This window comes from Cryptomeria japonica, chromosome 10, assembly GCF_030272615.1.
Source record: "Cryptomeria japonica chromosome 10, Sugi_1.0, whole genome shotgun sequence".
NCBI classification, from domain to species: domain Eukaryota; kingdom Viridiplantae; phylum Streptophyta; class Pinopsida; order Cupressales; family Cupressaceae; genus Cryptomeria; species Cryptomeria japonica.
The window spans coordinates 445,542,980-445,560,171 of NC_081414.1; the positions used below are offsets into that span (position 1 = coordinate 445,542,980).

The following is a 17,192-nucleotide window of genomic DNA, read 5'->3' on the forward strand; positions in this document are numbered from 1 at the left end:
GAGGAATATTTGTTTGGATGGCGACCACGGTTTGCTCAGTAACCAAAGGGCATGAAGATTGCCTCATGAATTCTTCAAAACCAGAAGTGGAGGTATCAATTTCTGACAGCTGGATACAAGCAGGAGTATCTTCAGGAACTTCCTGCACATTCTCTTGTTGATGATTAGGAGGTGGCTCGTATGCCAAAATAGGAATGGAATTCTGAGGAGATTCATCCACAAACAAGTCAGGAGGAGAAAGGGGCGTCTCAATGGAAACTCGGGGAATAATCTCATGAGGCGAGTCCGATGCTGGAGACTTGGGAGCGTCATCAGATTGCTGCCCTTCTTCTGGATTGTCCAGATCGATCACCTGAACATGAAACCGTGACTTTTCCTTCCCACGAACTGTCGCCTCCTCAGGAGGAAGCACTATTGCCCGACTAACTCGCAATTTGATCCTTGTGCCCGAAGATGATGCGCCTTCCTTGTTGTCAACCTGAACCTCAGACTTACGTCCAAGAGGCCCCGTAGAATCATCTTCTTTTCCAATCTTGATTTTTTATGAGTCTAACAACATTACTTTTCAGCCAAGTGTTGGTGTTAGCCAAGATAGGCTGAAATCTCTCAAGAATGGATATGCACTCCTTGTGTGACCATTGGATTAAAGGAAGTGGAGCTTCCTTAACCTTTCGTGAAATATATTCAGGATCAAGTACGTGCCCATCGTCAATCATCCTTTGTGGAATATCCACCAAGTTCAAATCAACAACTTGCTCAACAGTGAGCCTGCAGTAATCCATCTTCAGAACCTCGACCTCTGTACGGAGATCTACCCAGATATCCTCAATGCGATGCACATGCACGAAGGATTTCTTGATCTTCTCCTTCATACCCCGGTAATCAAAATCAGCTTTGGACTTAAACCTTTTGAGCTTAATTTCCTGCATTTCAGTGTCCATGGCCTTGGCTTTAACGGATGTGACAAGAGAATACCAGCCAATTTTTAATGGGTTTGTTGTAGAGATTCCCATTCCAACCTTATGTCTTGCAGATTGATGAGTGTGGACAGCTATGATTTGTCTTCCCAACTCCATAAGAATGATCTTATTAGTTGGGTATCTATGAAGCATGTATGGCTGCCCACTATAGCATCTGATTCTCATATAGGTGAAGGTCGGGAACTGTAGAAACAAGCATCCATACTCACTCACCCTTTCCCATGCCTCATCTGATATCCTTTTGTTCTTCAGAGTTTTGTCAAACTGACACATGAAGTAATCGAAGAATGCATCTTGGACTCTTCTGAAATGCAATCTGCTGGGTCTCAAAGGCAACTGATCATAATATTCCCATACAGGTATAAGCGAGCGATCACGCTTGGTAGAAAGACCTTGAAAATGTCTAAGCGATGCTGCCAAGTACACCAAATATGAGTTCATGTAGAAAGTCATGGTGGAAGAGACTGCTGAAAGTTGTTCACACAAAGCATCGCTGATGACTTCTCCCCATGATATATGATGGGACTGCCTTATGAACAAGATGAACTGGTACATCCAGGGCTCAAAACCATTAGAATGTTCAAGGCCCATTATCCTGCTGAGGAGGGTTACGATGTCTCCTATTTCTCATTTGAAGTCACAACGGTACAACTTAGCCCACCTTGAGAAGGTGGCTCATGGCTCATGGATCCACCTGTTGATATGTCGTTGACAGTCTTTTTCCCTTTTCACATAATACTCAGCTGCACTCTCTTTGGAGATTTCCATGTAAACAGGTGCGGGAGGTATTCTGAAGACTTTCTCAATTGTGTCTGCATCAAGGCAGATTATTGCTTCGCCATCATTATTTTTAATGATTCTTGTCTCCTTGTCAAAGTGATGGGCGCAAGCGAGAACAAATTCAGGTTCTAGGGCAGCCACCGGGAAAGAAGATGCGTGATGGATATGGCTGTCCAACAACCACTGCATATTGCTATCTTGTGGATCCTCAACCCTCTTGACAAATTTTGACATGTCTACATGCCCTATCTTTGTATCTCTGATACGATCCAAAGGAGAGGAAACTTGGGAAGGAGCAACGTCGTTTTGGTACTTGTCATATTTGTACTTCATCTTTTTTGGAATTGGTGATGACGGCAAATCTGACATTGACGGACAACCTGGAATACTGTGATGAAGACTTAAAAGCGTTAAGGCAACATCATATTCAGCAGCAAATAACATTTTTCTTTCTTCAAATGGGAAAAACTTCGACTCTTGCACTTCACGACTTTGTGAGAGAAAGAGGGGAAATAAATGGAAATGGGGGAATCTTGACTTTGACCAATTTCGGATCTTGGGGAAATTTTTGCAAGTATACAAGTTGGAAAGGGCATACATGCAATCGGATTTTTAAAACCCTAATGCAAGTACACTTGTAAATTTGCAAATGGAGAAATGGATGGAAAATGAGAATTAGACTTGCGGAAAATGATGAAAATGGAAAGTACGAATATGGGTGACATGAATGGATAAAAATGGGAAAATCCAGGAATGTTATTTTCATGAAAATGGGAAGAACTTTTCAACATGTAATTTGGTTCTTAAAATCCGATTTTGAAAGGAAGGGCATTTCACATCTTTTCAACTTGGAATTTTAACCAAAAATGGTTAAATTCTTTAACCGTAAGAGAAGAACAAAGATTTCCAGCTAACTTGTAATCGGGATTTAAAATCCCAAATACAAGTAAAGAGGGAAAATGGGGAAGATCAATGCAATTCAAAAATTGCATATGAAGGAGGACAATCTCTCTCACAAAACCGATTTTTGGGGCAAGAACAACATATTTACAAATTTACAACTAGAAAGAAAAACAAAGAAAACAAGAAAATAAGAAAATGAAACAAGAAAAGAAAAGAAATCATTCCTTGTTTCAAACTGAAAATGCCTCTCCAAAAGATGCAACAATCTTGGAATGAAGAAGACAATCCAATGAATAAAGACAATCTGCAACCCAAACCCTTGCCACATTTTTTACAAAAACGCTATTTGCATAAAAACGTGGCAGCAAATCCAAGGGAAATGGCGTGGAAAGTGGCAAAAACTCTTTCTAACCTCAACGCCTTAGCATACCAAGCCAAAACGATTTAGGAGATTGCTGATTCGTGGCATCCTTGAAGGAGAAAAACGTGGTTTTTTGGTAAAAACGTGGTTTTTGGTAAAAACGTGGTTTTTGGTAAAAACGTGGTTTTTGGTAAAAACGTGGTTTTTGGAAAAAACGTGGTTTTTGGTAAAAACGTGTTTGCATTTTTGACACCAAGAAACCAGCAATAAATCGAACTCCCAAAACCCTAGAATGGCTTGAAAGATGTTTGCAAATGCACAAGAATAGGGAAGAATCCCAAACGCCTCTCCTTCCTAAAAAATCTCCACAAAAATTTGCTTGAAATCTTCATCAAAAACGTTTCTACTTGCTGGTCAGGTTTTTTGAAGGAAATAGCAAGTTCGAATTTGCATGTATTGTTGAAAATTGGGTTTTTTGGAGGAAATAACAAGTTTAAAATGCAATTTATCTCATTCCTAGGCAAAATCGGGTTTTTAAAATGCAATTACATGTTTAAAATCCTCAAAAATGCACTTTATAGGCAAAATCGGGTTTTGGAGAAAGATGTGCAAGTTTAAAATCACTTGTAAAGGGAAAATAAAATCCCTACAACAAGTTATAATTCACTTGCACACATGTAATAGGGGTTTAAAATCCCTATTACAATGAAAACCATTAAAGTAGGGGTTTTAGAAAAGAATTACAAGTTTATTTGTAACTTAACCAAAAAATCCCTATTTTAACTGAAAAAGCCAAAAAGCATCAAGGGGGAAATAAAAAGCAAATTACAAGTTTTTATTTTTCAATAAAGTGCACTTGTAATTAGCCAAAAATTTCCCTACAAAGACCAAAACAATGGAAATCATTAAAACTTGTAGTTCAAGGAAAATTCTCCACCTGCAGTCAGGGAGAAAAAACCCGAAATTGAAGGAAAGACATAGAAAACGAATCCAGAATGCGACGAAATTCGAAACATAGTTCGAGGATGGACTAAGGATTACGCCAGTCCAAGGACTAGTCGAAATTCTACCTCGAGAAGCGTGCCATAGAGTAAAATTTTCATTTTTTCACAATTTTTTTTATAACCTGCAATATCAGGTTTAGTATGCTGCATTAAAATACACTTTAGTGACAGATAGAAGAATAAAAATAATTCATTCATTCTCAGACACAACTAATAAGTAAAGAAAAGGAATACTAATTAATGATAGTCATGTTTCTGCAACTAGGCACAAATATAATGAATTAATCCCTACAAATTTATATATAATGGATAAATGTTAACCAAGTAATATAGTCATGAATCTATGTTTTCTGTAGGCATTTATTATCTTCCCGATATCCTCTGTTTGTTAGTACATTCAAGATAATGAGTGCAAGCCAGGGGTATGCTGGGCCCATCCTCAGGTGACCCGATTAGCCCTAATAGACGGGATGGGTCTGGATGGGTAGCCCAGCCAACCGGGAAAATCCTCAAAATCAAGAATGGGTCGTGTATGTATTTTGTGCTGCAATAATTATGCCACTGATCTAATATTACTGTTGACATATAAAATGAAATATCTAAATGTTGCAGGAAACCGGAAATCCTTTTGTGGCCCTAAATCCAACCTTCGGTGGATAGATCAGGCCCTAATTATCAGGAAGGCGAGGCAGGTACAACAAAGGTTCATTACAGTGGTATCAAAGCCTCCTTCCTGCCACCTTGTGGAAATAGTTGATGCAACAAAGCCAAAGATCTCGTAGGGCCTTAGAAAGAGAGAAAAAAAGGAGCCAACAACATGAGTGAACAAGCTAGTAATGAACTTAGGGCCTTCATGGAGCAAACCGCTCAAGCACTGATGGAACAAACTGAAAGAACCATGCAGGCCTTCATTGAACAGAATGAGAGGAACAACCAACTAGTCCTTCAGGCCCTCCAAAACATAAGCAACCATAACATCAAAGAAGCCCAATCCAATCATTCTAAAAACAACCACCCCACCCCGTCAAAGGACACCATTTCAAGGCCCACTCGACCTTCATTTCTACCTGAGTAAGCGCCAATAAGTGATGATAACCATGACAGACCCATGGGAAATGTAGACCAAATCCTTGCAGACTACCACGGGTTGGATCCCGAACTACGAGATCTTGTAACCTTCAAAGACTATTGTGATGCTAAACTAAAGACACTTGGCCGTAACAAAAGACATCCTCCAGCCCACAAAGAGCTTCAAAACAAGCTCAGTAAGGTGACTATCCCCAACTATGATGGGGAAGGAAAGGTATCGGCTAGGTCATGGGTCCAACAATTGGATACCTATTTATCCCTTCGCCCCATGACTCAATCCAATGCCATTAAATTTTCTATACTTCATCTATCCGGAGTTGCCCATGAGTGGTGGCACCATGGCCTCATCATTCAAGGACATCAACTTATAAACACATATGAGTTCACCCAAAAGCTCATAAAAAGATTTGACCAAAAGCATCTCGAGTGGTACTTTCGAGAGCTCACCCAACTAAGGCAGCAGGAGACTATTGAAAACCATGCCACAAAATTCCTGAAATTAGCAGTGATGGTACCGGGTCTAACACAAGAAAGGCTTACTTACCTATTCATAGAAGGCCTGAGGGGATCAATCAAAAGCACAGTAAGTGCCCGTGAACACCAAACATTAGATGAGGCTATACAAAAAGCTATGAAATTTGAAGAAAGCTCACCCAAGGACAAGACCAAGCCCTTTGGCAACTCCTCCAAACCTCCACCCAAGGATAGTAAACACAATCAAGAAGGGATTGTAAGGTCTTGCACCTATTGCGAGGGAAAGAGTGAAAAGGGACATATGTGTTCAGCTTTGGAGGACCTTAAAAAGAAGGGACTTTGTTTCACATGCCTAAAACTCTATGAAGGAAGGAGCCATAAATAAGGGGTTTGAAGCAGCAACAGCCATAGGGGCAAGGGTCCAATGCACTAAGTTGGTACCTAAATTGGAGTTCATAATAGGTAGCCATCCGGTAAGGGAAGATCTCTACGTGGTACCATTGGACACAGATATCATATTGGGGACTCCATGGATTTATTCACTGGGATGTTTCATGTTTGATCTCCCAAACCAAATAATCCGATTTCAGCATGAAGGGAAGGAAGTTACTCTCAAGGGCTTACCTGATGGTAGCCCTAAAGTGGTTTCTTGTAAGAAATTGGAGCAAATTTTTAGAAAAGGACGAGGAGAATGGGTGGCCCAATGCATGATACTAGATAAGAGCAATACTCATGAGAAATCCATGCATATGGACATCAAACCCATCATGGAGAAATATAAAGGGGTGTTAGGGGAAATTCCCCAAGGTTTGCCTCCCAAACGGGGGTTTGAAAACACTATAGAATTGGAGGAGGGGGCAAAATCAGTCATCACTACCCCTTATCGCCACCCTCACAAATATAAGGAAGAAATTGAGAAAACCATTAAGGAACTACTTGCTATGGGACACATCCAACCTAGTTCCAGCCCTTCCGCATCATTGGTGGTACTTGTTAAAAAGAAAGATGGCACTCTAAGAATGTGTATTGATTACAGAGCATTGAATATGAAAACCATCAAAAATAGGTACCCAATCCCAAGGATAGATGAGTTGATTGATGAACTACACGAAGCCAGATATTTCTCCAAGATTGACCTTCGATCAGGATATCATCAAATCAGGATGAGGGAAGAGGACATCCACAAAACAGCTTTTCGGTGTCACTATGGACATTTTGAATTCTTGGTTCTACCTTTCGGTCTAACTAATGCACCAACAACATTTCAGTCATGTATATATCATACTTTCTGCAAGCAACTAAGGCAATTTCAACTAGTTTTTTTTGACGACATTTTGATCTACAGCAAAACTTGGGAGGAGCACCTCAAACACATTGAGGAAACATTGAGGATCCTAGAGCAAGAGTCACTTTATGCTAAGGCGTCCAAATGCGAGTTTGGAATGGAGGAAATCCTATATGTAGGGCATAAGATTAATGTGGAGGGGGTTAGCGTGGATGAGGAGAAGATAGCCACTATTAGAGAATGGCCTAGACCTAAGTCCCTCACACAATTAAGGGGGTTCTTTGGGTTATGTAGTTACTACAAAAGGTTTGTACGGGGTTTCTCCAAAGTGGCAACCCCTCTCACCGATCTAACTAAGAAAGGGGCTTTCGCTTGGAGCGAAGCAACCCAAAGAGATTTTGAAAGTCTGAAGGAAGCTATGAGCTCATGCCCTGTCCTAGCTATCCTTGATTTTTCCCTTCCTGTTGAACTACAATGTGATGCCTCTGGAGAAGGGATTGGAGCTGTCCTCATGCAAAACAAACACCCCATAGCCTTCGAAAGCCGTAAGCTGACAGAAACAAAAAAGCATTACCTCGTCTATGATAAAGAGATGTTAGCCATCATGCATGCCCTAGCCAAATTCCGCCAATACCTGGTTTGCACCAAATTCCATGTAAAGACAGATCATAATAGCCTAAGATTCTTTTTAAACTAAAGGGATCTAAATGATAGGCAACAAAAATGGGTCAGCAGGATACAAGCTTATGACTTTGATATTGAATACGTTAAAGGAACAACCAATGTGGTAGCAGATGCCTTATCAAGGAAGCCACAAATAAATACCATAACTTCTATAAATGCTGATTGGAAATATGATCTTTTGGCAGAATAGGCCAAAGACCCTTTTGCTAGCGAGATCTTGAGGGACCCATCAAGTCATGCAGAATACAAAGTTGTGGAGGAGCTTATCCTATATAAGGACAGGTTGTACTTGGTGCCCAACTCTAAACTCAAGGAAGTAATAGTTAAAGAGTACCATGATAATCCATTGGTAGGACACCCAGGGTTCTATAAGACATATAAACAAATCAGAGAACGGTATTCTTGGAAATGACTTAAGAAGGATATGGAGATACGATTCGAGGTGGATGGTAGGACTCACGTGCTGAAGGCTATCCGTAATGGTGATATCAGGACTATCTCATTTAGGCGGATGGAGAGATTAGCCAGGCATGATGATATAGAGTGGGCGGCAATATGCACCTTGATGCCTCCCCAGGAGGGGCAACATAAGACTGAATATCATCCGGATATTCAGAAATTGAGAATCAAGTATGAGAAGGTATTCAGCGAGATTCCACCAGGCAGGCCACCAGACAGAGGCATTGAGCACATTATCGAGCTGGAGGAAGGCGCTAAGCCTGTCATGATCACACCATACCGGCACCCAAAGCGACTCAAGGATGAGATCGAGAGGACCATCAAGGAGTTGCTAGCAATGGGACACATCCGACCCAGTAAGTCACCTTTTGCATCTTCTGTTGTTTTGGTTAAAAAGAAGGATGGTACTCTTCGGATGTGTATTGATTACAGGGTGTTAAACAAGAGAACCATTAAGAATAGATATCCTATCCCACGCATTGATGAGTTGATAGATGAATTGCATGGGGCTTGTTATTTCTCAAAGATTGATTTGAGATCAAGATATCATCAGATCAGAGTGAGAGAGCAGGACATTGAGAAAACTGCTTTCAGATGTCACTGTGGGCATTTTGAGTTTGTAGTCATGCCTTTTGGTTTGACTAATGCACCTGCCACTTTCCAGTCCACGATGAACAAGGTTTTTCACCATCAACTAAGGAAATTTGTACTGGTGTTCTTTGATGACATTTTGGTATACAGCAAATCATGGCAGGAACATCTTGAGCATCTGGAGATAGTATTGAGCATATTGCAGAAGGAGTCCTTGTATGCTAAGGAGTCCAAGTGCGATTTAGGCATGACTGAGCTTCTATACTTAGGACACATCATTAGTGCGGATGGAGTGCGGATGGATCCTGAAAAGATCCGCGCTATTGTTGATTGGCCTCCGCCAGAGAACCTTACACAGTTGAGGGGGTTCCTTGGTCTATGTGGTTTTTATCGCAGATTCGTCAATGGCTACTCACGGCACGTAGCACCCATGACGGCTTTGTTGAAGAAAGGGGCATTTGTGTGGACTCCGGAGGCACAGGATTGTTTCTTGAGATTCAAGGAGATAATGACTACATGCCCAGTTCTAGCACTGCCTGATTTTACGAAGCCATTTGAGCTTCAATGTGATGCATCGGGAGAGGGAGTTGGTGCTGTACTCATGCAGGACAAGCACCCTATTGCTTATGAGAGCAGGAAACTTAGGGGGCCTGAGCGATCATTTAGCATTATGATAAGGAGATGTTGGCAATCATGCATGCCTTGGCCAAATTCAGACAGTATCTTGTGGGCAGCAAATTTTGTATTAAAACTGATCATAACAGTTTGAGGCACTTTTTGGGACAGCGGGACTTGAATGATCGTCAGCAGAAGTGGGTGAGTAAGTTACAGGCCTATGATTTTGATATCACATATGTTAAGGGGACACAGAATGTTGTTGCAGATGCTTTATCTCGTAGGCCACACCTCACTTCTATGATTCAGATATCAGAGGATTGGTGACACTTGATTGTAGCAGAATATGCCAAAGACACATGGGCCTTTGATATAGTGGAGGGGACAGCGATTGACACCAGGTACACTCTTGTAGATGATTTGATCATTTACAAGAACAGAATTTACTTAGTCCCAGAATCGAAAGTGAAGCGGTTGATTTTGAGAGCACTCCATGATTCACCTACAGCAGGCCATCCCGGGTATTTCAAGACTTACAGGTTAGTTCGGGAGCGGTTCACTTGGAAGGGGCTTAAGGCTGATGTTTTGCAGTATGTGCGTGAGTGTCTTGTTTGCCAGCAGAACAAACAAGAGCACACTTATCCAGCAGGGCTCCTACAGCCACTTCCTATGCCTGACAGGAAGTGGGAGTGCATCTCCATGGATTTTATCATGGGCTTGCCCAAGGTCCAGGGGCGTGATTGTATCTATGTGGTGGTGGATAGGCTGACAAAATATGCTCACTTCTTCCCTATCACTACTACGTACTCAGCAGCTCAGGTGGCAGAGGTCTTCTTCAGGGAGGTTTTCAGATTACACGGTTTGCCTCAGAACATTGTGAGTGACAGGGATAGCCGCTTCATGAGTCACTTCTGGCAGGAGGTATTCCGGTTGTGTGGCACTGAGCTTACACCTAGCACCAGTTATCACCCACAGACCGATGGTCAAACGGAGATTGTGAACAAATGGGTGGAAGGGTATTTGAGGAATTATGTGGCAGCTCAGCAGCGAGCTTGGATTAGATTGATATATCTCTGTGAGTATTGCTACAACACTACATACCACATGATCATACAGATGACACCCTTCAGGGCACTTTACGGTTATGAGGCACCCAGTTTTTTGGATTTAGTGTTGGGTGACAGTCGAGTACCTAGTGCAAGTGAGTTACTACAGGAGAGTAAGGACATAGTTGCGACTCTCAGAGACAATATTGCTAGAGCTCAGAACCAGCAGAAACAATATGTAGACCAGAAGAGGACTGAGCGTAGTTTTGAGGTGAATGATATGGTTTACCTCATGTTGCAGCCATACAGGCAGTCCACTCTCAAGAAGAGTGGTGCAGAGAAACTCAAGCCACGTTACTATGGACCATTTAGGATTATCAGGAAGGTTGGTGAGGTGGCTTATGAGTTGGAGCTTCCCGCAAATAGCAGAGTGCATAATGTATTCCATGTGTCACGCCTCAAGAAGGCGTTGGGTCAGAGTGTGGTGCCTTCTGCAGTATTACCTCCCTTGGATGATGAGGGGAAGTTGATCTTGGTTCCAGAATCCATCTTGGATAGTAGAGAGAAGCAGCTTCGCAGGCGAGTGATCAGAGAGTACCTGATTAAGTGGAAGGATCTACCTGTTGAGGATGCTACTTGGGAGGGTGAAGCCATTCTGCAGCATCCTGCATTGAGATTGCTTGAGGCCAAGCAATTTCAGGAGGGGCGGACTGTCATGTCCCCTCTTTAGTATGACATGACACTTTACGTGGATTTGCCTATTCCAGACTCTCGTAGGCAGATGGTTGTGGTGAGAGAGTCATTTTGCCGTTTATTTGGTGAATGGATGGCTCATTATGCTCTTGGAGACATTATATTTTATTATTTGGGGCCAAGATGTCATATTTTTAAATTGAGGTGCACTTTTTATTTTATGAAGTAACTTTTTATCTAAAAAGTGCAATGAGGCTTCTAGAAGATTCTATTATGGATACTTCTAGAAAGTCATGAATACTTCTAGAAAGACTAAGAGGCTTCTAGAAGATTCTATTATGGATACTTCTAGAAAGTTATGGATACTTCTAGAAAGACTAAGAGGCTTCTAGAAGATTCTATTATGTGTATAAATAGACCCCATGGGTCTCTCATTTGGCATCCAAGTTTATTTTTCTCTAGTGCATCTACTTGAGCATTTGTGGAGCTTGAAGGTCTACAAGTATTCAGCTGAATCATTGGGAACGATACCTCCCAAGTGATTGCATAACTGAGGGGGTGAAAGATCCTCTGAAGGGTTGCTCTTCGGAATTGGTACTTAGCCAATTCAGGTGTGCTTAATTGGAATACTATCTTGTCAGGGTTCGATTTAGAGATCAGTTGCAAACTTACATCTTTGTTCATGTATCAATGAATGTCATTGTCTATCTTAGAAAGTCTGAAATAGTGATCAGAAATTAATTGCAACAGTTGTATACTTCAAACTCCCATATTTCTGAAGCATGTATGACATCTATTTGACATAATGTCAATTCTAGTATTGATGAAAAATTGAGTTGTTCCCTTGGTAGTTAAATTGATATATGTTTCCTATATACTTTGCAAATCAGTAAAGTGCTTAGTTGTAGATTGTATGTAACTTGTTGGACAATATTCCTTGAATCAAAATCATCAATTCTTCCATACATAAGCAAGGGATACTACAAGATTGGATTTGGGGGCAAAATTCTTGTTATTTGAGACAGATGATTCCATCTAGGGATTGCATTTGTGTGGAAAAGATCAGTTTCAAGAGCATATTGAAGATTTTCAGAATTAAGCCAAAGATCAAAGATTTTCTAGATTTTAGTATGGCATGATGTTCAGGTTTACCAATGAGTTTCCAGTTGAAATTTCAGTTTGGTGTTTGTAGTTAACTTTTGCTTGGATTTATAGTAAGTGTGAAGGTGTTAATTGTGTAAGTGATATGCCAAAATATTGTAATCAGAGTGACTTTCCAAGTTATGATAACTTTTTCATGTGTTATTTATTATAATGTTGTTTGTGGGGCCATATAATGGAGATCGTAGCATCTTGAAAAGAGGAATGAGTTTTTATACTTAGGTTTGTCATGCGAATTTGATGTGAATTTCATATATAAAAAAGAAATGATTATCCTTTGATTGTCAATCCTTTTTGGATGGGGGCATATAATTATACAAGGCATTATGTAATTTAAGCTGCCTGCATCTTTAATCAACCCTATTTGAACTTTTTTGAAAAACAATATTTTTTTTTCCATGAATGCTGCTAAGTGTAACTAGTGGAGAGAGTGCCCGTGCAATAGAGGAGTAGCAAAAAATTATTCTTTAAACTTTGTTGAAGCCTTTCCCTATCACAGCCTTAGAAGGAGACAAATTGCAACTGGCAACTTTGTGGTCTCCCTTTGCTTCCGTCTCATCCTCAAAAGAGCTATTAGAATAATAATATTCTACCTGTTTGTGGGTCCTGCCAGCAGGAGCAAGGAGATTGCAGCATTATTTTTATGATATATGGTGTGGACCAAACATTATGTAATGTTGCTGAACCCAAGGAAACAAGTTGTAGCAATTTGAATCACATTTCTCCCTTTCGAATCACAACCTTAGGTAAGGCAAATACTATTGTGTACTATGATGCACTTCACGTCTAATAGCATTATTTAAGCATGGTATTTCAATGGTGAACATCATAATTTGTTATGAAATAAGGTTGAAGTTGTATTATGGAGAAATATACCAAGCCACAATGACACTCTCCAAGAACAGTCTCCTCTATTGGTTCATCAATAATTCATGCCCATATCTAGGTGAAGACTCCTCATACTTGTTGAAACCTCCAAAGTTTAATCGTCTCAACAAATGTCTCACCCAATTCTCCAAGTATCCATGAGCACCTACAACCAATCAATCCATGCCAAGCTCCAAATACAACATTGCACTCACATGAAGCAAACAAGTTTTTTCACCAATGTACTTAATACCAAGAGAACTATTCAAATCACTGTCGAAGCTCTAACTACATGTCCGATCAGGAACATATTGTGACATCATGATCTAACTATATCATACCAATACTCTAATGCACAATCAAGAGTCCTCCATGCCAAGACACCAAAATGTCAACATCTCCAATTCCATGAAGGTAACCATCTCTTGTCAATGCAACTGAAAATGTCAAAGAACTCTCACTGTAGAAAACAAGATCCAAGAGCTCCTCCATGACATCAACAACCACTATAGAATATCATCAATCACCTAGTTACGAATCTACATCATTGCCAAAGGTCCTATTGAACCTTGATATTGAGCTCTCCAAGCATCACGATAACCATCTTTTAAATGAAGATCACACATACTCCACACAGAACATGTAACAAGCCCGATTGTTGAACCCATTCAATTTTCTCAGTTTTAACCCACTGGAGAATAGTTTATAATACAAACATTTAAGTAATAAAATTTTTCTTTTCTATTTCATAAACAAGACATCTATTTGAAATAAATCCCATTTCAAACTTTTCCATTGCATCATAATTCATTTACAATTTCATATTCATAACCATATGAATGATAACATTTACAAATCCATTTTCAAATTTCCAGATATCATAAAGATTCTTCATAGCTTTGATGAGCTTACATAAGAAATCCGAATGGTCCATATGTCCTTTTTGGCATACATCCTCAAATTCTAGCCATGAACTGCATGAGGAAGAGCATCACTCAAGCGCTTATCCACCCAATCACAAACTTGACACTCTCTCATGTCTCTTCCTACTGAAAGAGACCTGACCCTTCGGCAAAGAGACTGATTTGGTGACCTCATAATAATAACCTTCATGAGCATAGTGTTGTGTCCTACATATCGAGAGCTACTTGGTGCAGGAGCACCTAGGCACTAAATGCCTCGTGAAGGCTTTTGATGTTTTGTTTTGTTTTCAATATTTTGTTACGATTGTATAAGGTCCAATGGACCATTTGAAGTCATTATAAATCATAATGTAAGGCATTAAACCATTTTTGTGCAATGTAGACCTATAAGTTCAAAGGTGGTCAAAGGTGGTCAAAGTATACAAAAATGCTCAAAGAAGGTTGGAAATGATGTAAAATGCTTATTTAGCCCATTTTAACATGTGTAGGGTGAAAACAATGATGTGAGAGTCATTTGGGTACTTTATGACAAAAGTTGTCACTTTTGACAAAAGTTGTCAATACAAAATGTTGTCAAATTGCAAGATTAAAAAGAATGAGTAGTTAAGATGGAGGCAAAACAGTTATAGCCGGTTGGAAGGCATGGAAAGGGTTAAAATCCCTTGTTTGATTCATTTGTGAGTGTGAAGGGTCGAATCAGGGGGGTTGGTAGATGTATTGAAGGAAAAAGATCAATAAAAATCAAGAGTTCCCTGCATTTTAACTTTTTTACTAAATGTGCAGCCTGAGTTACTTCAACTTTTCATAGTGAATTCGATTGTGTTTGGTTTGGAAACTTATTTGATGTAGTAGAGAAGTGAATCCATGTTCTTTTCCTTTTTGTAGCACTCAATTTCATAAGGTTTTGTAAAAGATATCCTAGTTTTTGTAAAATCTGTCCAAACCCTTCCTAGGGTAAACAATGAACTTGGAAAATGTATAAAACCTCCATTCCACGATGAACAAGAGACAAACTTGGTGGAATGGAGGGAAATATCATGTATTTCATTTTCACTATGTTTGCAGGGTCCCATGCTTTTCACGTGCAATATGATGTCAAAATGCTGATTTGACAATGCCACAGTCTGGTAAAAATCTGATTCCCGTGTGTTGCAGAGCTTTGTACTCTTTTGTACTGAAGGATTATGGTGCAAATGTCATATGGTTGGAAAGAATATTTAGTCTACTTTCATTTGCTTCAAGTTTCATTGAATTTCATGGAAAAATGAGTAAGTTATGACCATTTTTGTAAGGATAGCCTGTTCAGAAAATGGTTTTCCTAATCTGCAATTAGAAAATGTATTGGTACAGTTATGTATGGTCGAGTAAGGACCTGACACTTGGTGCGTGGATAGATTATGATGTTGTGAACATAATTCCTTCTTATTAGAAAAATTCATCTTATGATTGGAGGGGTCAAATGAGCCAATGTCTAAAAACTGTCATGTTATTTCCTATCTAAGTTCCTGTCATTGCTGCTACAGGAAGGTTGCAAAAAACTATTATATGATTTGTTTATGTTATTGGTGACCATGTGTGGTCTTGTCATGTCACATTTATCATTCCAAAAGTGTCTCAAGGTGTTGACTTGTAGGGTTTGGAGTTTGTGAAGGTATGGTGAGAGTTGTTGTTGAGCACTGATCTTTGATGAGTCTGTATGCTTTAGAGAAGTTGGAATATCAAGAGGTCTATGTTAGAAGCCTTGTGTTGAGTGTTGGCGGCATATTGTATGTACGGGAATAATAGGTAATTAAGTAATTAGGAAGTACTTTGTTTAGTGATTTAACCGAGGGTAGGTAGTTACGGGTGCGACGGTTGTCCCTCGCACCCCCTCAGTACCTTTATATACCATGTGATGTAACTTGCCATTATTACGTTATGAATGGAATGGTATCTTTTTTGTTGGCTAGCAATTGATATACATTGTGTAACTTGATATATTATGACTATGTTTAGCTGAAATCTATGGCATTACTGTTTCTTGTTATGTATTCTGTTTGCATCCATTAAACTGTTCGTTGAGTTAAACCTGGGAATGACGGGAGTATACTACATGGCACAACGATAATGGGCCAACCATTGAATGAAGGGACGGGCAACCCTGAGGAAGAAGAACCCGAAGAATTGTTTGGAGGGGAAAGGGCATTGCCAGTAGACTTTAGGTGCATATTGCAAGCGTCCATTGAAACCCACGTACGAAGGGAAGCAGGACGAGAAAACGTTCGTGAGAGTGCTGTGTGCACTTCCCTCGGAGTGAGCCCCGTGGTGAACCAGTTGATGAACAACCTGCCCAACCTATTGGCACAAGCTTTCCTTGCCCTTCAAAACCGCCGAGAGGAAACATACCGTGAGAACTGGCGGCAACAAATCTTACAACAATTCGAAGAGAGGAGTCGACGTGAGGAGGAAGAACGTGACGAAAGCCGCTGGTGAACCTTCAATCCCACGGAACAAAGGAATTGATGCCTGTGACGCTGAATAAGGACAGAAACCGTGTGCCGAAGGGACAAGAAGAAGACGGGCACAAGGCAGTAGCGAGGGCACTAAGGTTGGAGCAACAAGCTGAACGTCGGAGACGGCTGAAGAAAACTGCTGATGAAGGAAGCAGGAATGGCAATGATGGCTCGAGTGGCGAGGGCCAAGTTTCTGTGTTAATAGAAACCACTAGGAAGCAGTTGGGGGACCTTTTCCTCATGTTGGAGGAGATTGGCGACGAGAGTACAGTAGAGCCGTACACGCCATTTAGAGGTGACGAGGCTAGGAGAGAAGAGGAGACCGAGACCGAGAACAAAGAAGTGGGAGATACCGGTGCGACTGAAGGTGTCGAGAGGACACAAGGGCACGGTAGTAGAAGCAATCTATTCAGTTCAGGCTCATCACACCCTGGTAGTCAAAGTAACCTGGTGGGACCCAATGTACCAAATCTCAGTGGACCACTTTCTGGAGGACCAGTTTCTGGAGGGTCGAGTTTTGGAGGGCAGACTGGGCCACAACCAAGGAGCATAATGGCGAACAAGCAGAAGTTGCCTAAATTCACTGGAGACGGGAAGGAAGATCCTGTATGGCATTGTAGGACATGCGAGACGATCTGGTCGGCCAATGGAGTAGCCGACAAAGTTGAATGGGTGGTGTAGTTCCCCGCCACCCTACGCGGGGTAGCCTTCGAATGGTACTCCGATACAGATAAGACGAAGGTAGGGACTTGGGACGAGTTACAGAAAGCCTTCGAGACGGAGTT

General features: G+C 40.7%; 1 protein-coding gene across 3 annotated transcripts in view; it reads left to right on the top strand.

Annotated features, from left to right (window-relative positions):
- Nucleotides 1-17,192, top strand: part of LOC131067508 (uncharacterized) — a 215,308-nt gene that overhangs the window by 131,466 nt on the left and 66,650 nt on the right. The window contains exon 5 of one of the 3 annotated variants that reach the window (XM_058002529.2): nucleotides 14,981-15,042. The exons of the other annotated variants lie outside the window; for them this stretch is intronic. Coding sequence (XP_057858512.1) covers nucleotides 14,981-15,022 — 42 coding nt within the window. The 3' untranslated portion in view covers nucleotides 15,023-15,042. The remainder of the gene's footprint in view (nucleotides 1-14,980; nucleotides 15,043-17,192) is intronic. 3 annotated transcript variants of the gene reach the window in all.